General features: G+C 46.0%; 1 protein-coding gene across 1 annotated transcript; it reads right to left on the bottom strand.

Annotated features, from left to right (window-relative positions):
- Window positions 1-1,733: 1,733 nt before the first annotated feature.
- Window positions 1,734-20,415, bottom strand: LOC121536260 (melanin-concentrating hormone receptor 1-like). Its single transcript, XM_041843529.2, has 2 exons — window positions 19,641-20,415; window positions 1,734-2,782 (listed from the first exon to the last, which is right to left on the bottom strand). Exons 1-2 carry the CDS (start codon window positions 20,051-20,053, stop codon window positions 2,140-2,142), a joined length of 1,056 nt encoding a protein of 351 aa, XP_041699463.1. The 5' UTR covers window positions 20,054-20,415; the 3' UTR covers window positions 1,734-2,139.
- Between the last annotated feature and the right edge of the window lie 1,693 nt (window positions 20,416-22,108).

Raw genomic sequence — 22,108 nt, 5'->3', positions numbered from 1 at the left:
ATAGTAAACTGTAGCATACTGTAGAATACTATACTGCACACTGTAGTATCCCTCAATCATTTGTAGTACTTACCATAGAATGTTGTAGTATAGTGTAGAATACTATAGTAAATACTACAGTATTATCCACAAAAAACACTGTAGTAAATACTAGAGTAATGTCCGCAAAAATACTACAGTCCGCAAAAACGCTACACTATTTCAACTATAGTAAATGCTACAGTATTTTGTTTGCATATACCCTGCCCATTCCCCTCCCCAATATCGCTATTTTTTGCCACCCATAAGTGAGAAACCTACATGCCAAGTATAGATCATAAATTGTGTTCCCTACAGGTTATAGAAAAGAGCAGAAGCTCTGAACTATCCAATCAGTCCCAAGTCCTACCTACCAACAGGTTACGGAAAATTGGCTATTTTAGTATTTCTCCAGTAGGTTTCCTGAAGAAGGAATCCTCCACTTCTATGTCAAAGATAATAAAACAAAAGTAAATACTACATTAATGTCTTCAAAAACACTACAGTAAATACTACAGTATAATACAATCTGCAAACCACTACATTAATTACTATAGTATATACTAAAGTTATTTTAACACAGTATTTATATATTAGTTAACAGTAAATACTGCAGTATTCTACAGCATACTACAGCAAATACTACAGTAATCTACAGTATACTACAGCAAATACTACAGTGTACACTGTAGTGTTTTTGCAGACGTACTACAGTGAAGTCAGCAAAAACACTAAAGTGACTACTTCAGTATTTATACCATAGTATAATACTGTTTTTTTTATGTGGGGAGTGGTGGTCATTAAGTGTGTGCAGGGATGGAAATTATGCTAGCCCAGTAGCCCGAGGCTAGTATTTTATATATAGCATATTATGCTAGCCCAGTAGCCCAAGGCTAGTATTTTATATATATTATATTACGCTAGCCCAGTAGCCCGAGGCTAGTATTTTATATATAGTATATTATGCTAGCCCAGTAGCCCAAGGCTAGTATTTTATATATATTATATTACGCTAGCCCAGTAGCCCGAGGCTAGTATTTTACATATAGTATATTATGCTAGCCCAGTAGCCCGAGGCTAGTATTTTATATATAGTATATTATGCTAGCCCAGTAGCCCAAGGCTAGTATTTTATATATATATTATATTACGCTAGCCCAGTAGCCCGAGGCTAGTATTTTACATATAGTATATTACGCTAGCCCAGTAGCCCGAGGCTAGTATTTTATATATAGTATATTATGCTAGCCCAGTAGCCCGAGGCTAGTATTTTATATATAGTATATTATGCTAGCCCAGTAGCCAGAGGCTAGTATTTTACATATAGTATATTATGCTAGCCCAGTAGCCCGAGGCTAGTATTTTTCAGACCGGGCTAGAGAAATAATCCTTAAATTCCATCCCTGAATGTCTGAGAGAGGGGGGAAGTGAGCAAGAGAGAGAGAGAGAGAGGGAGAGGGGGTGAGAGAGCGAGAGGGGGAGAGAGGGAGAGAGGGAGAGAGAGGGAGAGAGAGAGAGAGAGAGAGAGAGAGAGAGAGAGAGAGAGAGAGAGAGAGAGAGAGAGAGAGAGAGAGAGAGAGAGAGAGAGAGAGGGAGTGAGAGAGAGAGAGAGAGAGAGAGAGAGAGAGAGAGAGAGAGAGAGAGAGAGGGGAGAAGAGAGAGAGAGAGAGAGAGAGAGAGAGAGAGAGAGAGAGAGAGAGGGAGAGAGACGGAGAGAGACGGAGAGAGAGGGGGAGAGATAGAGAGAGGGAGAGAGGTTGAGTAGAGCTAGATGGAGAACTACTCTAGGTGGAAGTGATTACAGTCCTTTGGATACTTCCATTACGAAAATTATCGGTCCATTCTCAGAGTAGCACGGCGGTCCTTAGATAACAATTCAGCAAACACTTGGCTACGTCGGGATCAGTGACTTAGAACAATGTTTCTTAGTGATGGTAGCTACAGTCAGCTGGGTAATCCAATCATCCATCCACTAACACACATTGCCACTTCTGGAAAGATAACAGTGTAGTTCAGCTACTTTAGCTTCCCCTATTTCATAAATGCTTATAGTTCGTCAAAGATAGCAGAACGAAACAGTTTACTTTGGTATACTGTATGCGAGTGGCAATGCCTGTATTATTAGACGACCGTGCATCGGTAGTTGGGGTCGGTGGCCACGCTGGAGCCGTCTGTCTTGACCACAGTGGTCTTGGAGGAGTTCTGCTGCGAGCTCCTCAACTCCTTCCTGTGACAGAGACGCTCGCGGTAGTTCTGAGCGAAGATGAGCAGCATCAGAGGGTTGATGCAGCTGTGGGAGTAACTCAGACAGATGCTGATGTTGTAGACATAGACAAAGGTGTTGGTTGGCCTGTTGTTGCTCAAGTTAATCACCTGGATCACGTGATAAGGGCTCCAGCACACCAGGAAGAGAGCGATGACCATCACCACGGTCTTGGTGGCGCGCTTCGCCCAGACAGACTGTTTACGCTTGACTCGGCGGATGGATCTGAAGACGTGGAAGAGGGTGAGGGAGTAGAAGGTGGAGATGATGATGAGAGGGAGGATGAAGCCCAGGATGGACTGGTAGAGAGTGTACCAGTACATGTCCTCAGGCCCGTCCAGGAGCATCATGCATATCTGCAGGTCGCGCTTCCTCACCACCACGGCGTAGATCATGACGGGCACGGTGAGCAGGATGCTGCCGACCCACACTAGGATGTTGATGACGATGGTCCACTGGATGGTCCGCTTCTCTGAGGCGGGGTGGACGATGGCAATGTATCTGGAAACAAGGAGACACATCAGTTAGAGACCAGGGGTTATCAAATCAAATCAAATTTGATTTGCCACATGCGCCGAATACAACAGGTGTAGACATTACAGTGAAATGCTTACTGACAAGCCCTTAACCATCAATGCAGTAAAAAAAAAAAAAAAAAAAAGCAAATATTTAAAGAGTAAAATAAAAGAAGAGTAGGGAGGTTATATACAGAGGGAAGAGGTCAGGGGTCGGAGGTCAGGGGTTTAGGGTTAGGTTATGTACCTGGGCTGTGTCCAAACTGACACCCTATTCCCTAGATAGTGCACTACTTTTGACCAGAGCCCTATGGACCCCTAGCCAAAAGTAGTGCACTATACAGGGAATAGGGTGCCATTTCAGCTGCAGGCCAGGTACATAAGCTAACCCTAAACCCCAGCCTGGCCTCAAAGCCACACAAAACACACTATAAGTATTTCTGAGCACCTCCAAGGTGTACGCTGTATATACAAAAGTATGTGGACACCCCATTCAAATTAGTGGATTCGGCTATTTCAGCCACACCCGTTGCTGACAGGTGTATAAAATTCGAGCACACAGCCATGCAATCTCCATAGACAACCATTGGCAGTGGAATGGCCTTACTCAAGAGCTCAGTGACTTTCAACGTGGCACCGTCATAGGATGCCACCTTCCCAACAATTCAGTTCATCAAATACTGCCCCTCTAGAGCTGCCCGGGTCAACTGTAAGTACTGTTATTGTGAAGTGGAAACGTCTAGGAGCAACAACGGCTCAGCCGCGAAGTGGTAGGCCACACAAGCTCACAGAACGGGACCGCTGAGAGCTGAAGCGCACAAGCGCAAAAAAAATCATCTGATCTCGGTTGCAACACTCACTACCGAGTTCCAAACGGTCTCTGGAAGCAACGTCAGCACAATAACAGCCGCAAGCCTAAGATCACCATGCGCAATGCCAAGCGTCAGCTGGAGTGGTGTAAAGCTCGACGCCATTGGACTTTGGAGCAGTGGAAACGCGTTCTCTGGAGTGATGATTCACGCTTCACCATCTGGCAGTCCAACCGACGAATTTGGGTTTGGCGTATGCCAGGAGAACGCTACCTGCCCCAATGCATAGTTCCAACTGTACAATTTGGTGGAGGAGGAATAATGGTGTTGGGCTGTTTTTCATGGTTTGGGCTAGGCCCTTTAGTTCCATTGAAGGGAAATCTTAAAGCTGCAGCATACAATGACATTCTAGACGATTCTGTGCTTCCAACTTTGTGGCAACAGTTTGGGGAAGGCCCTTTCCTGTTTCAGCATGTCCCTGTCTTCGTACACACGACGTGTCTGCGATATCTGAACGTGTAAAACCAGAACAGAGATTTGAATCAGCCAAAACAATTTAAGAATGTGAAAGTCTAGAGTAGGATGGAGACACAGACCGTGTCCCAAACAGCACCCTATTCCCTATATAGTGCACTACTTTAGACCAGAGAATGGCACCCTATTCCCTATATAGTGCACTACTTTAGACCAGAGAATGGCACCCTATTCCCTATATAGTGCACTACTTTAGACCAGAGGATGCCACCCTATTCCCTACATAGTGCACTACTTTAGACCAGAGAATGGCACCCTATTCCCTATATAGTGCACTACTTTAGACCAGAGAATGGCACCCTATTCCCTATATAGTGCACTACTTTAGACCAGAGAATGGCACCCTATTCCCTATATAGTGCACTACTTTAGACCAGAGAATGGCACCCTATTCCCTATATAGTGCACTACTTTAGACCAGGGCCCATACCAGGGAACAGGGTGGCTATTGCTGGACACATAACATTTACATCATTTAGCAGATGCTCTTATCCAGAGCGACTTACAAATTGGACGATATCTCCACAGGGATCATTCAGGAGACTCCATTGTGAGGCAGTTTTTTAATTTTTTTTTTCACTAACACCAATCACTTTCCTCCAGTCCAGTCTAGTCCAGACAGAGGCATGTGAACGTACAGACCAACAAAAAAAAAACACACTAACTAAAGCGTATTTGACTAATGGTATTTGTCAGAAAAGCAAACAGTAATGAATTAACCTGGAATAAAACGCTCTGTTTGAATGCCGCCTATTCATACAGTGTATAGTAACATTTCTGAGAGCAGTCAGGCTCTAATCTTGATGTGACATTAAATAAATCTAATAATGTCGTGTGTTGATCAGTTGGTAAGAGCACGTCTGCATCCTGAAAGCACCCTTATTCTCTATGTAGCGCACTACTTTTGACAAGGGCTCATCGGGCTCTGGTCAAAAGTAGTGCGCTATGAAGGGAATTTGGTGCCATTTGGAATGTACTCCGTGGCGCTGGCATGTGCCCAAGGTCATGGGTTCAATTCCTTCAAGGATCACACACACACACACTAAGAAATGAACGCACTCACTGCACTGTAGGTTGCTTGCTATGTCTTTCATGATTCGACTGAATACATCCAAGTAAGGCCAAGGGATGGAGATATCACTGTAGAGATGTCTTCATATGGACCATGGAGATATCACTGTAGAGATGTCTTCATATGGACCATGGAGATATCACTGTATGTACCATCTCCTGGTACAGTCTGTATGTACCATCTCCTGGTACAGTCTGTATGTTACATCTCCTGGTACAGTCAGTATGTTACATCTCCTGGTACAGTCAGTATGTTACATCTCCTGGTACAGTCTGTATGTACCATCTCCTGGTACAGTATGTATGTTACATCTCCTGGTACAGTCTGTACACTGAGTGCTTGGCATAATCGATATGTACAGAACGGGCCAGACACATGAGATGCAGTAAGACCCTGTCATGTTCCAGTAAGACCCTCCAGTAAGACCCTGTCATGTTCCAGTAAGACCGTCCAGTAAGACCCTGTCATGTTCCAGTAAGACCCTCCAGTAAGACCCTGTCATGTTCCAGTAAGAGCCTCCAGTAAGACCCTGCCATGTTCCAGTAAGACCCTGTCATGTTCCAGTAAGACCCTGTCATATTCCAGTAAGACCCTGTCATGTTCCAGTAAGACCCTGTCATGTTCCAGTAAGACCCTCCAGTAAGACCCTCCAGTAAGACCCTGTCATGTTCCAGTAAGACCCTGCCATGTTTCAGTAAGACCCTGTCATGTTCCAGTAAGACCCTGTCATATTCCAGTAAGACCCTGTCATGTTCCAGTAAGACCCTCCAGTAAGACCCTGTCATGATCCAGTAAGACCCTGTCATGTTCCAGTAAGACCCTCCAGTAAGACCCTGTCATGTTCCAGTAAGACCCTCCAGTAAGACCCTGTCATGTTCCAGTAAGACCCTCCAGTAAGACTGTCACAAACGAGACTCTCGCTGTTCCTCCTGCTCACCACCAGAGGGAACCCTCTCCTGAGTATTAAACCCCTGAACTTCATTTCCCACATACCTGGCTCTGATTACCGTTGCACCTGACTCCCATCAGTAGACTATTTAGGTGCTCTCTAACTCTCTCTCTTTGCGAAGTCTTGTTAGCCCTGGTGATCATTTCTGAGCGTTTTCGCCTGTGTCTGTCTACCTGTGGATTTACTCTGGACTGTTTTTCCTCCTTGATTCTTTGCTGTCTGCCTTGGACTATATTCTTTACTGGACTGATTGTTGTAAGCTTGCTGCCTGCCCTGACCTTATGCCTGTACCTGGATTACGAGTTGCCTTATCCCTACTGTTGTGTCTGCTGGCTATTGACCCTGTTTGTACGACCAAGATTGTCAAGATTGTAATAAAACTGCAAATGGATCCTCACTCTCCTGGAGCGTCATTACAGAAGACTTCGCCAACACACGATCCAGCAGCTCTGGTTCAGATGTCCACGGAGATCTCCACTCAAGCTAACCAACTCGCCATTCATCAACAGCAGCTAACCCATTTAACTACAGTAACAGAGGAACTCGTCAGGACGCTACAGAGGTTGCCGGTGTCGCTAACGAACCCAGCCCCTCCTCAACCGAACGCGAGTGTGGGCGCTTCTCCACCACCGTCACTCACAGTTAACCCACGTCTGGCTCTCCCTGATAAATTCGACGGCAACCCAACTAAAAGTAAGGGATTTCTACTGCAATGTTCATTATTCATTGATCAACAACCAGCGATGTATGTCACCGATGCCAGCAAGATTTCCTTGGTATGCTCACTCCTCACTGACAAGGCGTTAGAGTGGGTGACGGCGGTTTGGAGAGAGGATGGCACTGCTTTCCCATCGTTTGGTACCTTTCTTCAATGCTTCCGGGAAATATTTGAACACCCGGAGGGAGGTATGAGAGCTGATGACCGACTACTGGCGTTGAGCCAGGGCAGGAATACCGCAGCAGAATATGCTTTGACATTTCGCACTCTAGCAGCTCAAACCGACTGGGTGGAGAGCACACTTAAACTGCTCTTTCGCAAGGGACTCAGCTTGGAGTTGCAATCCGAACTGGCCTGCCGAGATGAAGGGAGATCGCTGAATCAATTCATCGAACTAACCATTCAGATTGACAATCTGATTCGTTCACGTCGTCCACTCAGAACGGTACCCACCAGCACACAATACCCGGTCACTCTGTCTCAAACTGAACCCATGCAGCTCGGATATACTCACCTGACTCCGGAAGAACGAGAACGCCGCATACGTCAACATCTCTGCCTCTATTGTGGTCAACCGGGCCATCTGAGGGCGTTTTGCCCCACAAGACCACCTCCTCGTAATCCCTCTTCGGTGAGTCCTTGTGTTCAAGCACATCACTCCAGTTCTTGCATCAAAGTACCTATAGTATTATCTCTAGAGGGCAATCATATATCCACATCAGCTCTATTAGACTCAGGAGCAGCCGGGAACTTTATGTCTCACGAGTTTGCCCAACAACAACAACTCCCATTAATCTCCTGTAACTCTCAATTGGCAGTGGAGGCGCTAGATGGACGGCCTCTCGGCGATGGGAGGGTCCTGCACACCACCGTGGACCTTCAACTACAGACCGGTACCCTTCACACTGAGGTAATTCGTTTCTACGTCATCTCATCACCTCATAACCCGGTTATTCTTGGACTCCCCTGGCTACGTCAACATAATCCCCTCATCTCATGGAGGGAGGGTCGTATCATCGAATGGGATCCGTCATGTCACTCCAACTGCTTAACTGGCAGCCCTTCACTCTCCATTCAGACCGTCACGCTAAAGGACGAGCCGGTCCTTTTTCCCACTCTTCCCATTGAATACTCTGACCTCATCGAAGCTTTTAGCAAGACCAAGGCGATGGAACTTCCTCCCCACCGATCAAGCGACTGTTCCATCGAACTATTACCAGGCACAACACCACCTAAGGGCCGAATCTTCCCTCTATCACAACCCGAATCAGAAGCCATGAACAACTACATCGAGGAGGAACTTTCGAAGGGGTTCATTAGAACGTCGACATCACCTGCAGCCTCTGGCTTCTTCTTTGTTAAAAAAAAGACGGTGGCCTACGCCCTTGTATCGACTACCGGGGTCTCAACGACATCACCGTCAAGTTTCGATATCCTTTACCGCTGGTACCAGCTGCCCTAGAACAACTCCGCAAAGCCAAGTACTTCTCCAAACTGGACCTCCGCAGCGCCTACAATCTCATTCGCATCCGGGACGGTGATGAATGGAAGACAGCCTTCTCTACCAGCACTGGGCACTATGAGTATTTGGTTATGCCTTTCGGGCTGTCCAATAGTCCGTCCGTATTTCAGTCGTTTATCAATGACGTCTTTCGGGACATGCTTAATCGTTGGGTAATTGTTTACATCGATGACATTCTCGTCTATTCCAACACCTATGAGGAACACGTGCAACACGTGAGAACAGTATTACAACGACTCATTGATCACCAATTATACGCCAAAGCAGAGAAGTGCGAATTTCACCAGACTTCCACGTCTTTCTTGGGCTACATCATCAACCAGGAAGGAGTCGCCATGGACGAGAAGAAGGTCAAGGCCGTTCTAGACTGGCCACTGCCAGTAACCTTAAAGGAGTTACAACGCTTCTTGGGATTTGCTAACTTCTACCGACGCTTCATTAGGAATTTCAGCTCGGTAGCCTCTCCCTTAACTTCTATGACTAAGAGAAATGCACCACACCTCACCTGGTCAACTACAGCACAGGAGGCTTTCGCAGAACTCAAGTCACGTTTCACATCTGCCCCCATCCTCCACCACCCTAATCCTGAAATCCCGTTTACAGTTGAGGTGGACGCTTCTAATACGGGCATTGGAGCCATCCTCTCACAGCGGCACGGATCCCCACTCAAGCTCTATCCGTGCGCCTATTACTCCCGCAAACTTAGTCCAGCCGAACAGAACTACGACGTCGGTAACCGAGAACTGTTGGCCATGAAAGCAGCTATGGAGGAGTGGCGTCATTGGCTGGAGGGAGCTAAACACCCGTTTGTGATTCTAACTGACCACAAGAATCTGGAATACTTGCGATCTGCCAAGAGACTGAATCCCAGACAAGCGAGGTGGGCTCTCTTCTTTACACGATTTGACTTCACCGTTACCTATCGTCCCGGTTCAAAGAACACCAAAGCAGACGCATTGTCACGCCAACACGACGGTGTAGTTCCCACTGAATCCAAGGAAACCCTGCTTCCTGAGTCATTAATCGTGGCCCCTATTCAGTGGGACATCATGACAGAGCTCACCCAGGCCAATTCACAAAAGACCCCTCCTCCCGAATGCCCCCTAACAAAACTTTTGTACCTCAAGATCTCTGTCAGAAAGTGCTACAGCAAGTTCACTCCGTACTCAGCTCCGGTCATCCTGGAATCGCTGCCACTGTTCACCTGCTTCAGAACAGGTTTTGGTGGCCAACCTTACGGGCAGACACAATAAAATTCATTAACGAATGCACCACCTGTAACACAAGCAAACATCTCAGACAACTACCATCGGGCCTACTGCAACCACTGCCAGTTCCCCACCGACCATGGTCCCATCTTGCCATAGACTTTATTACCGATCTTCCCAAGTCCAATGGGAACACCACAATACTCACTGTCATAGATCGCTTCTCCAAGGCCTGCCGGTTGATTCCACTTCCCAAATTGCCTACTGCATTGGAAACAGCCGAACTCATGTGCAACCTTGTGTTTCGCTTCTATGGCCTGCCTGAGGACATCGTGTCGGATCGGGGGCCCCAATTCACATCCAGAGTATGGTCAGCATTCTTCCAACAACTCAACATCAACATTAGCCTCACGTCAGGATATCACCCACAATCTAATGGTCAGACAGAACGCCTCAATCAGGAAGTCACCCGGTTTCTCAGAGCCTACTGTCATCAGAACCAAGCAGACTGGAGTCGATTCCTCATGTGGGCGGAGTATGCACAGAACTCACTCCAGAAACCCTCCACCGGTCTAACTCCATTCCAATGTGTAATGGGCTTCCAACCTCCCCTATTTCCATGGTCAGGGGAACCCACCGAGGTACCCTCTGTCAACGACTGGCTCCAGAGAAGCGAGGACATCTGGAGTCAGGCTCACACCCACCTGCTACGTGCTGTCAGGAGACAGAAGTTGCAGGCCAATCGTCACCGTCGCCCCAATCCCGAATATACTCCAGGTCAATGGGTCTGGCTATCCACTCGAGACCTACGCCTCAGACTTCCTTGCAAGAAACTCAGTCCCAGGTATGTAGGTCCCTTCCAAATTGTTAAACAGATTACACCAGTTTCCTTCCGTTTGGCATTACCCTCTAATTATCGTATCTCTCCCACTTTTCATGTATCACTTCTCAAACCCGCTGGTGGTCCGAGAGCGGAGGAGGAGGAGCAGACCAGTGATCAGGGCCCCCCACCCATCTTGGTGGACGGCGAGGAGGCATATCAGGTTCGAGATCTACTCGATTCCAGACGCCGGGGCAGGCTCCTCCAATATCTGGTGGATTGGGAGGGGTACGGACCGGAAGAGCGATCCTGGGTTAATACAGAGGACATACTCGACCCCGCACTCATGACTGAGTTCCATAGGACGCACCCGGAGAAACCGGCCCCCCGACCTCGAGGAAGACCCCGGCGTTGTTCGCCTTTTCGCGTCAGGAGCCGCTCGCAGGGGGGGGGCTCTGTCACAAACGAGACTCTCGCTGTTCCTCCTGCTCACCACCAGAGGGAACCCTCTCCTGAGTATTAAACCCCTGAACTTCATTTCCCACATACCTGGCTCTGATTACCGTTGCACCTGACTCCCATCAGTAGACTATTTAGGTGCTCTCTAACTCTCTCTCTTTGCGAAGTCTTGTTAGCCCTGGTGATCATTTCTGAGCGTTTTCGCCTGTGTCTGTCTACCTGTGGATTTACTCTGGACTGTTTTTCCCTCCTTGATTCTTTGCTGTCTGCCTTGGACTATATTCTTTACTGGACTGATTGTTGTAAGCTTGCTGCCTGCCCTGACCTTATGCCTGTACCTGGATTACGAGTTGCCTTATCCCTACTGTTGTGTCTGCTGGCTATTGACCCTGTTTGTACGACCAAGATTGTCAAGATTGTAATAAAACTGCAAATGGATCCTCACTCTCCTGGAGCGTCATTACAAAGACCCTGTCATGTTCCAGTAAGACCCTCCAGTAAGACCCTGTCATGTTCCAGTAAGACGCTGTCATGTTCCAGTAAGACCCTGCCATGTTACAGTAAGACCCTGTCATGTTCCAGTAAGACCCTCCAGTCAGACCCTGTCATGTTCCAGTAAGACCCTCCAGTAAGACCCTCCAGTAAGACCCTGTCATGTTCCAGTAAGACCCTCCAGTAAGACCCTGTCATGTTCCATTAAGACCCTGTCATGTTCCAGTAAGACCCTGTCATGTTCCAGTAAGACCCTGTCCTGTTCCAGTAAGACCCTGTCATATTCCAGTAAGACCCTCCAGTAAGACCCTGTCATGTTCCAGTAAGACCCTCCAGTAAGACCCTGTCATGTTCCAGTAAGACCCTCCAGTAAGACCCTGTCATGTTCCAGTAAGACCCTCCAGTAAGACCCTGCCATGTTCCAGTAAGACCCTGTCATGTTCCAGTAAGACCCTGCCATGTTCCAGTAAGACCCTCCAGTAAGACCCTGCCATGTTCCAGTAAGACCCTCCAGTAAGACCCTGCCATGTTCCAGTAAGACCCTCCAGTAAAACCCTCCAGTAAGACCCTGTCATTTTCCAGTAAGACCCTCCAGTAAGACCCTGTCATGTTCCAGTAAGACCCTGTCATGTTCCAGTAAGACCATGCCATGTTCCAGTAAGACCCTGTCATGTTCCAGTAAGACCCTGTCATATTCCAGTAAGACCCTCCAGTAAGACCATGTCATGTTCCAGTAAGACCCTCCAGTAAGACCCTGTCATGTTCCAGTAAGACCCTCCAGTAAGACCCTGTCATGTTCCAGTAAGACCCTCCAGTAAGACCCTGTCATGTTCCAGTAAGACCCTGCCATGTTCCAGTAAGACCCAGTCATGTTCAAGTAAGACCCTGTCATGTTCCAGTAAGACCCTGTCATATTCCAGTAAGACCCTCCAGTAAGACCCTGTCCTGTTCCAGTAAGACACTGTCCTGTTCCAGTAAGACCCTGTCATGTTCCAGTAAGACCCTGTCATGTTCCAGTAAGACCCTGCCATGTTCCAGTAAGACCCTGTCATGTTCCAGTAAGACCCTCCAGTCAGACCCTGTCATGTTCCAGTAAGACCCTGCCATGTTCCAGTAAGACCCTCCAGTAAGACCCTGCCATGGTCCAGTAAGACCCTCCAGTAAGACCCTGCCATGTTCCAGTAAGACCCTCCAGTAAGAACCTCCAGTAAGACCCTGCCATGTTCCAGTAAGACCCTCCAGTAAGACCCTGTCATGTTCCAGTAAGACCCTGTCATGTTCCAGTACGACCCTGTCATGTTCCAGTAAGACCCTGTCATGTTCCAGTAAGACCCTCCAGTAAGACCCTCCAGTAAGACCGTGCCATGTTCCAGTAAGACCCTGCCATGTTCCAGTAAGACCGTCCAGTAAGACCCTGTCATGTTCCAGTAAGACCCTGCCATGTTCCAGTAAGACCCTGTCATATTCCAGTAAGACCCTGTCATGTTCCAGTAAGACCATCCAGTAAGACCCTGTCATGTTCCAGTAAGACCCTGTCATGTTCCAGTAAGACTCTCCAGTAAGACCCTGTCATGTTCCAGTAAGACCCTCCAGTAAGACCCTGTCATGTTCCAGTAAGACCCTCCAGTAAGACCCTGCCATGTTCCAGTAAGACCCTGTCATGTTCCAGTAAGACCATCCAGTAAGACCCTGTCATGTTCCAGTAAGACCCTGCCATGTTCCAGTAAGACCCTGTCATGTTCCAGTAAGACCCTGCCATGTTCCAGTAAGACCCTCCAGTAAGACCCTGTCATGTTCCAGTAAGACCCTGCCATGTTCCAGTAAGACCCTGTCATGTTCCAGTAAGACCCTGCCATGTTCCAGTAAGACCCTCCAGTAAGACCCTTCCATGTTCCAGTAAGACCCTCCAGTAAGACTCTCCATTAAGACCATGCCATGTTCCAGTAAGACCCTGTCATATTCCAGTAAGACCCTGTCATGTTCCAGTAAGACCCTGCCATGTTCCAGTAAGACCCTGTCATGTTCCAGTAAGACCCTCCAGTAAGACCCTGTCATGTTCCAGTAAGACCCTCCAGTAAGACAATGCCATGTTCCAGTAAGAGCCTCCAGTAAGACCCTCCAGTAAGACCCTGCCATGTTCCAGTAAGACCCTGCCATTTTCCAGTAAGGCCCTGTCATGTTCCAGTAAGACCCTGTCATGTTCCAGTAAGACCCTGTCATGTTCCAGTAAGACCCTGCCATATTCCAGTAAGACCCTGCCATGTTCCAGTAAGACCCTCCAGTAAGACCCTGTCATGTTCCAGTAAGACCCTCCAATAAGACCCTGCCATGTTCCAGTAAGACCCTCCAGTAAGACCCTCCAGTAAGACCCTGCCATGTTCCAGTAAGACCCTGTCATGTTCCAGTAAGACCCTGTCATGTTCCAGTAAGACCCTGTCATGTTCCAGTAAGACCCTGCCATATTCCAGTAAGACCCTGCCATGTTCCAGTAAGACCCTCCAGTAAGACCCTGTCATGTTCCAGTAAGACCCTGCCATGTTCCAGTAAGACCCTGCCATGTTCCAGTAAGACCCTGTCATGTTCCAGTAAGACCCTGTCATGTTCCAGTAAGACCCTGTCATGTTCCAGTAAGACCCTGTCATGTTCCAGTAAGACCCTCCAGTAAGACCCTATCATGTTCCAGTAAGACCCTGTCATGTTCCAGTAAGACCCTGTCATGTTCCAGTAAGACCCTGTCATGTTCCAGTAAGACCCTGTCATGTTCCAGTAAGATCCTGCCATGTTCCAGTAAGACCCTCCAGTAAGACCCTGTCATGTTCCAGTAAGACCCTGTCATGTTCCAGTAAGACCCTGTCATGTTCCAGTAAGACCCTGTCCTGTTCTAGTAAGACCCTTTCATGTTCCAGTAAGACCCTCCAGTAAGACCCTGTCATGTTCCAGTAAGACCCTGTCATGTTCCAGTAAGACCCTGTCCTGTTCCAGTAAGACCCTGTCATGTTCCAGTAAGACCCTGCCATGTTCCAGTAAGACCCTCCAGTAAGACCCTGTCATGTTCCAGTAAGACCCTGCCATGTTCCAGTAAGACCCTGTCATGTTCCAGTAAGACCCTGCCATGTTCCAGTAAGACCCTCCAGTAAGACCCTGCCATGTTCCAGTAAGACCCTCCAGTAAGACCCTCCAGTACGACCCTGCCATGTTCCAGTAAGACCCTCCAGTAAGACCCTGTCCTGTTCCAGTAAGACCCTGCCATGTTCCAGTAAGACCCTCCAGTAAGACCCTGTCATGTTCCAGTAAGACCCTGTCATGTTCCAGTAAGACCCTGTCATGTTCCAGTAAGACCCTGTCATGTTCCAGTAAGACCCTGCCATGTTCCAGTAAGACCCTCCAGTAAGACCTTGTCATGTTCCAGTAAGACCCTGCCATGTTCCAGTAAGACCCTGTCATGTTCCAGTAAGACCCTGCCATGTTCCAGTAAGACCCTCCAGTAAGACCCTGCCATGTTCCAGTAAGACCCTCCAGTAAGACCCTCCAGTAAGACCATGCCATGTTCCAATAAGACCCTGTCATATTCCAGTAAGACCCTGTCATGTTCCAGTAAGACCCTGCCATGTTCCAGTAAGACCCTGTCATGTTCCAGTAAGACCCTCCAGTAAGACCCTGTCATGTTCCAGAAAGACCCTCCAGTAAGACCCTGCCATGTTCCAGTAAGACCCTCCAGTAAGACCCTGCCATTTTCCAGTAAGACCCTGCCATGTTCCAGTAAGACCCTGTCATGTTCCAGTAAGACCCTGTCATGTTCCAGTAAGACCCTGCCATATTCCAGTAAGACCCTGCCATGTTCCAGTAAGACCCTCCAGTAAGACCCTGTCATGTTCCAGTAAGACCCTGCCATGTTCCAGTAAGACCCTGTCATGTTCCAGTAAGATCCTGTCATGTTCCAGTAAGATCCTCCAGTAAGACCCTGTCATGTTCCAGTAAGATCCTGCCATGTTCCAGTAAGACCCTCCAGTAAGACCCTGTCATGTTCCAGTAAGACCCTGTCATGTTCCAGTAAGACCCTGTCATGTTCCAGTAAGACCCTGTCCTGTTCCAGTAAGACCCTGCCATGTTCCAGGAAGACCCTGTCATGGCCTTTGGATCATATTTGCTATTCAAACACATACTGAACGTCAAAAGGCCTACCTACTGTACAGTCGTCAAATACAGATATGTTGCACCTGATTTAGAGTTTGCACAATCTTTGGAAACAAGCAAGTGTGGGAAAATTAGTTTGGAGACTATAGTTCACATAAACTATCTGGGATGGTGGTTTAACTAATCTGTGTTGAACTAATCCTGTTAATCTGTTGGAGCTGTGAGTCTGTATGGCTACTGAGATGTAGAGGTGTGTGTGTGTGTGTGTGTGTGTGTGTGTGTGTGTGACTGTGTGTGTGTGTGTGTGTGTGTGACTGTGTGACAGAGAGAGACATAATGTTTGTATGTGTGTCTGTGAAGAGAGAGATAGACAGAGACATAGTGTGTGTATGTGTGTGTGTGTGTGTGTGTGTGTGTGTGTGTGTGTGTGTGTGTGCGTGTGTGTGTGTGTGTGTGTGTGTGTGACTGTGTGACAGAGAGAGACATAACATTTGTATGGGTGTCTGTGAAGAGAGAGATAGACAGAGACATAGTGTGTGTGTGTGTGTGTGTGTGTGTGTGTGTGTGTGTGTGTGTGTGTGTGTGTGTGTGTGTGTGTGTGTGTGTGTGTGTGTGTGTGTGTGTGTGTGTGTGTGTGTGTGTGTGTGTGTGTGTTTGAGAGAGAGACATAATGTGAGTCTGTGTTCTATCAGGTCCAGTAATTGGAGAGCATGTCTGCTATGAAAGCATGACGGTCTCTTTCCTCTATATACACAAACAGAATTAGCCCTCAATAGCACAAAGACTGCTACAGAGACAACTGACCATGATGACGGTGACCATTACTGGAGGTCTTTGTCTCAATGCGAACATGTTTATTGACACTTCACAGTCTCGTCCACAAGCCGGATCGTTGCCTACTGGTTAAAGGGGCGATCAGCAGTTGCTACATCCATTTTTGGACTTGTAAATTAATATGTACCCCATTGATTCTTGAAGAATACAACTTATAAATGCCTCATGAGCTCAGTTCAACTCTCATACTCCATCAGAACCCAAAATGGAAGCTTGTTTTACAATATAAACAGACACTGTATAGCTTCAAAACATTGGGCTCAATTCAACCTGTCAAGCTGAAGTGGTAAAGACTGTGTGATAGAAATGTAAAGGTCATATGCAGCGTTGACTGTGAACGCAGTCTCCGCCAACGCAAGAACATACATTTCAATCACGCATCAACCTTGAACTTCCGCGATACGGATTGAACAGAGCCCATGGTTAAAACTATAATATTGATATTATGGATGGTCAGTCCTTTCACCTATAGCTCTGTCTATGTATTTGAGAGTGGTTACATTTTACAGTCGTGTGAGACGGACTTTAATAATGAGAAGAATATGGATCATCAATACAATAGCATCGGCTGTGACTGAAATGGTTGTTTTACGAAGAGCATGGACCAATTAACCTATTAATATATGTTTTATCTATGGCTATGTGTCACGATCGTCGGATACAGAGGACCAAGGCGCAGCGTGGAAGGCGAACATACTTTTATCTATTAGAATAATCACCCGAAGAAAACAACAAATCGATACGTGACGTCCTCGGTTCAAACACAAACCTACACTGGAACAAAAGATCCCACATAAAACAATGCCAAACGGCTACCTAAGTATGGCTTCCAATCAGAGACAACGAGCTACAGCCGTCTCCGATTGGGAGCCACCCTGGCCAACATAGAAATACAAAACTAGAACAAACAAAGAAAACTCACACCCTGGCTCAACATACAAGCGTCCCCAGAGCCAGGGCGTGACACTATGAGTATTCAATCTGTGACAATCCCATTCCATTATTAACTGATCCTTCTCTGCCCTCAGGGTTATTGACATGGTATTGTGGGCTACTATATTGTTGATATGCCATATGCTGTTGGATCAAAACATCGCCTTTCTGTTCTAATAAACACACCAAAAGCAATTACATGTCTTTATTGCATGGGAAAAAGTACAACTCCAGCATGTAAAGCACACTGTAAAGGGGTTACTGTGAATTTGACAGTAGTTTACAGGCAGCTTGTGGAAGATAGCCCTATTTGGTAAAATACCAAATCCATATTATGGGAAGAACAGCTAAAATAAGCAAAGAGAAACAACAGTCCATCATTACTGTAAAACATGAAGGTTAGTCAATATAGAACATTTCAAGAACTTTGAACGTTTCTTCAAGTGCAGTCGCAAAAACCACGAAGCGCTATGATGAAACTTTCTCTCATGAGGACCGCCACAGGAATGGAAGACCCAGAGTTACCTCTGCTGCAGAGGAAAATTTCATTAGAGTTACCAGCCTCAGAAATTGCAGCCCAAATAAATGCTTCACAGAGTTCAAGTAACAGACACATCTCAACATCAACTGTTCAGAGGAGACCGCGTGAATCTGGCCTTCATGGTCAAATTGCTGCAAAAAAAACACTACTAAAGGACACCAATAATACGAAGAGACCTGCTTGGGCCAAGAAACACAAGCAATAAACATTAGACCGGTGGAAATGTGTCCTTTGGTCTGGAGTCCAAATTTGAGATTTTTGGTTCCAACCGCTGTGTCTTTGTGAGACGCGGTGTGGGTGAACGGATGATCTCTGCATGTGTATTTCCCACCGTAAAGCATGGAGGAGGTGTTATGGTGTGGGAGTACTTTGCTGGTGACACTGTCTGTGATTTATTTAGAATTCAAGGCACACTTAACAAACATGGCTACCACAGCATTCTGCAGCGATACGCCATCCCATCTGGTTTGGGCTTAGTGGGACTATCATTTGTTTTTGAACAGGACAATGACCCAACACACCTCCAGGCTGTGTAAGGGCTATTTTACCAAGAAGGAGAGTGATGGAGTGCTTCATCAGATGACCTGACCTCCACAATCCCCCAACCTCAACCCAATTAAGATGGTTTGGGAATGAGTCGGACGGCAGAGTGAAGGAAAAGCAGCCAACAAGTGCTCAGCATATGTGGGAACTCCTTCAAGACTGTTGGAAAAGCATTCCAGGTGAAGCTGGTTGAGAGAATGCCAAGAGTGTGCAAGCTGTCATCAAGGCAAAGGGTGGCTATTTGAAGAATGTCAAATATAAAATATATTTTGATTTGTTTAACACTTTTTTGGTTACTACATGATTCCATATATGTTATTTCATAGTTTTGATGTCTTCACTATTATTAGACAATGTGGAAAATAGTAAAAATAAAGAAAAACCCTTGAATGAGTAGGTGTGTCCGAACGTTTGACTGGTACTGTATATCCTTAGATTTTACTGGTCTGTTTTGGCTCTTCTGCATCACTGAACCCTCTTGACCATGGTTCCCCAACTGGAGGCCTGAGGGTCGTTTTATTTGACCCCCCCCCCCCAAAGTTTTCTGAGAAACATTTATTATTATTATTATTGTTATTATTATTATTATTATTATTATAATTATTATCATTGTTATAATTATTATTTGTATTATTATTTCATTGTTGGAAAAACGACTGTAAAAACAAATCAGCAAATCAGCTTCAGGTGATTTTAATTTTAGAACTGTGTTCCCAACTATTATAATAGAGAGACACTTGATTTTATACAAATGTTGCAAGGTTTTGAATTATTATGTTTTAGTCAAATATTATATCTGTTTGGGCTTCTTGTTGACAATTTGCAGTCTACAAATTAATTTGTAATTATGTTCCAGCCCCCCCCGACCATCCGCTCAAGAAAAAAATCGTCCCGCAGCTGAATCTAGTTGATGATCCCTGTTCTTAATAATAACAATATGCCATTCAGCAGACGCTTTTATCCAAAGCGACTTACAGTCAGTGTGTGCATACATTTTTACGTCTGGGCGGTCCCGGGGATCGAACCCACTACCCTGGCGTTACAAGCGCCATGCTCTACCAATTGAGCTACAGTTCCTTATAACATAAGGCTGCATAAAACAAATGTTCTTCTTAATAACCTTTAGGTTTTAACTATGTTATAATCATATCCTACACAAGGTTATATCTCTCTGGATAAATACAGGTGAAGGGAGACCTAATTGATGCTATATTAGACACCTCTCTTTGTCATGGTAAAACTGACACCTATTGAATTTGCAGAGATGGAGACTTACCTGTCAATACATAGCACCGTTACGATCCCCACGGTAGTGAACTGGTTGCTGACGTCCACCACCACGACAGCTTTGCACATGAAGTTCCCGAACACCCACTGTCTGTCCCGGACCAGCTGGTGAATATTGAAGGGCATCACCAGCAAGAACAGCATATCTGCGATGGCCAAGTTCAGCACATAGATGTCCGAGACCATCTTTTTCTTGCATGCTGCCACTGCGTAAATCACCAAACCGTTGGCGATCACTCCTATCGTACACAGGATACCGTATATGGACGGGAAGATGTGCATAAAAGTCGCCAGGTCGATGAAGCTGGGTGAAGACCGAGTCGTGCTCACACATGACGAGTTGTTGGTGAAGTTACCAACTTCTTCGTAATTACAAAATATGTCCGAGCTATTCATAATCATCTTTAGATCTTCAGATATTTGCCGCCCTGGTCGTGATTGATAACGCGCGGGTCAGTATCAGGCTATAGACAAGCACCAACACTGCCAAGCCGACAAAGTCATAATGTACTGGCTTCCATCCACATTTCGAGCGGCACAACTTGGACACCTCTTCTGGATAAGCTGCAGCGCGCGTATCCTTTGGTTGACGCACTTCTTTAGATTATCTTGTAATGGACTACAGCACAAGTAGAGTATGTGTTTCAATGAGATTCTGCTGAAGGATCATTCCCACCAAACTTGGGAACAAGCTGATACGTCATGAAGAACACATTATTCACCCGGGAAGCCGCTACCTTTCTGGACTTGGACCTCCCTGTGCATCTCCGCTGCGCTCTCTCCCTACCCAATAGCTCCCTTCGCCGACTCAGTGAACGATAAGACAATCCGATAGTTGTCTCCTCCCTTCAAAAGATCATCCTCCTACTATAAATGGTTGATCTGTTTCTTGCTCTGAAAAACAACTAATCCACGCACCCTGTTATGCATATCATGAGTAAATTGACTGCCACGATGTTTTGATTACATGTTGCTTCATCCGGAACAACAGCATCAATGACACACTGTTGTTGCCTAATATCATTTAGGCCTTTTATACGTCAATCACATAATTACAGATCGGGTTGGCGCCCCCCCCTTGGTTTGTGCTGTGGTGGAGACCTCTGTGGGCTATACTCGGCCTTGTCTCAGGATTGTAAGTTGGTGGTTGGGGATATCCCTCTAGTGGTGGGGGCTGTGCTTTGGCGAGTGGGTGGGGTTATATCCTCCTGTTTGGCCCTGTCCGGGGGTTTCTTCGGATGGGGCCACAGTGTCTCCGGACCGCTCCTGTCTCAGCCTCCAGTATTTATGCTGCAGTAGTTTATGTGTCGGGGGCTGGGGTTAGTTGGTTATACCTGGAGTACTTCTCCTGTCTTATCCAGTGTCCTGTGAATTTAAGTATGCTCTCTCTAATTCTCTCGTTCTCTCTTTCTCTCCTGAGAACCTGAGCCCTAGGACCATACGTCAGGACTACCGGGCATGATGACACCTTGCTGTCCCCAGTCCGCCTGGCCTTGCTGCTATTCCAGTTTCAACTGTTCTGCCTGCGCTACAAAAACCCCCTACCTGTCCCAGACCTGCTGTTTTCAACTCTAAATGATCAGCTGTGAAAAGCCAACTGAGATTTATTCCTGATTATTATTTGACCATGCTTGTCACTTATGAACATTTTTGAACATCTTGGCATGGTTCTGTTATAATCTCCACCCGGCACAGCCAGAAGAGGACTGGCCACCCCTCATAGCCTGGTTCCTCTCTAGGTTTCTTCCTAGGTTTTGCCTTTCTAGGGAGTTTTTCCTAGCCACCGTGCTTCTACACCTGCATTACTAGCTGTTTGGGGTTTTAGGCTGGGTTTCTGTACAGCACTTCGAGATATTAGCTGATGTAAGAAGGGCTATATAAAATAAAATTGATTGATTGATTGATTGATAGTATGTTATAAATGAAACAGATCCTTTAGTATGTTATAAATGAAACAGATCCTTTAGTATGTTATAAATGAAACAGATCCTTTAGTATGTTATAAATGAAACAGATCCTTTAGTATGTTATAAATAAACAGATCCTTTAGTATGTTACAAATGAAACAGATCATTTAGTTTGTTATAAATTAAACAGATCCTTTAGTATGTTATAAATGAAACAGATCCTTTAGTATGTTATAAGTGAAACAGACCCTTTAGTATGTTATAAATGAAACAGATCCTTTAGTATGTTATAAATGAAACAGATCCTTTGGTATGTTATAAAAGAAACAGATCCTTTAGTTTGTTATAAATGAAACAGATCATTTAGTATGTTATAAATTAAACATATCCTTTGGTATGTTATAAATGAAACAGATCCTTTAGTATGTTATATATGAAACAGATCCTTTGGTATGTTATAAATGAAACAGATCCTTTAGTATGTTATAAATGACACAGATCCTTTAGTTTGTTATACATGAAACAGATCCTTTAATATGTTATAAATGAA

This window comes from Coregonus clupeaformis, chromosome 2, assembly GCF_020615455.1.
Source record: "Coregonus clupeaformis isolate EN_2021a chromosome 2, ASM2061545v1, whole genome shotgun sequence".
In the NCBI taxonomy this organism is placed as follows: domain Eukaryota; kingdom Metazoa; phylum Chordata; class Actinopteri; order Salmoniformes; family Salmonidae; genus Coregonus; species Coregonus clupeaformis.
The sequence above is the reverse complement of the archived record's forward strand: the minus strand, read 5'-3'. Positions and strand labels throughout refer to the sequence as shown.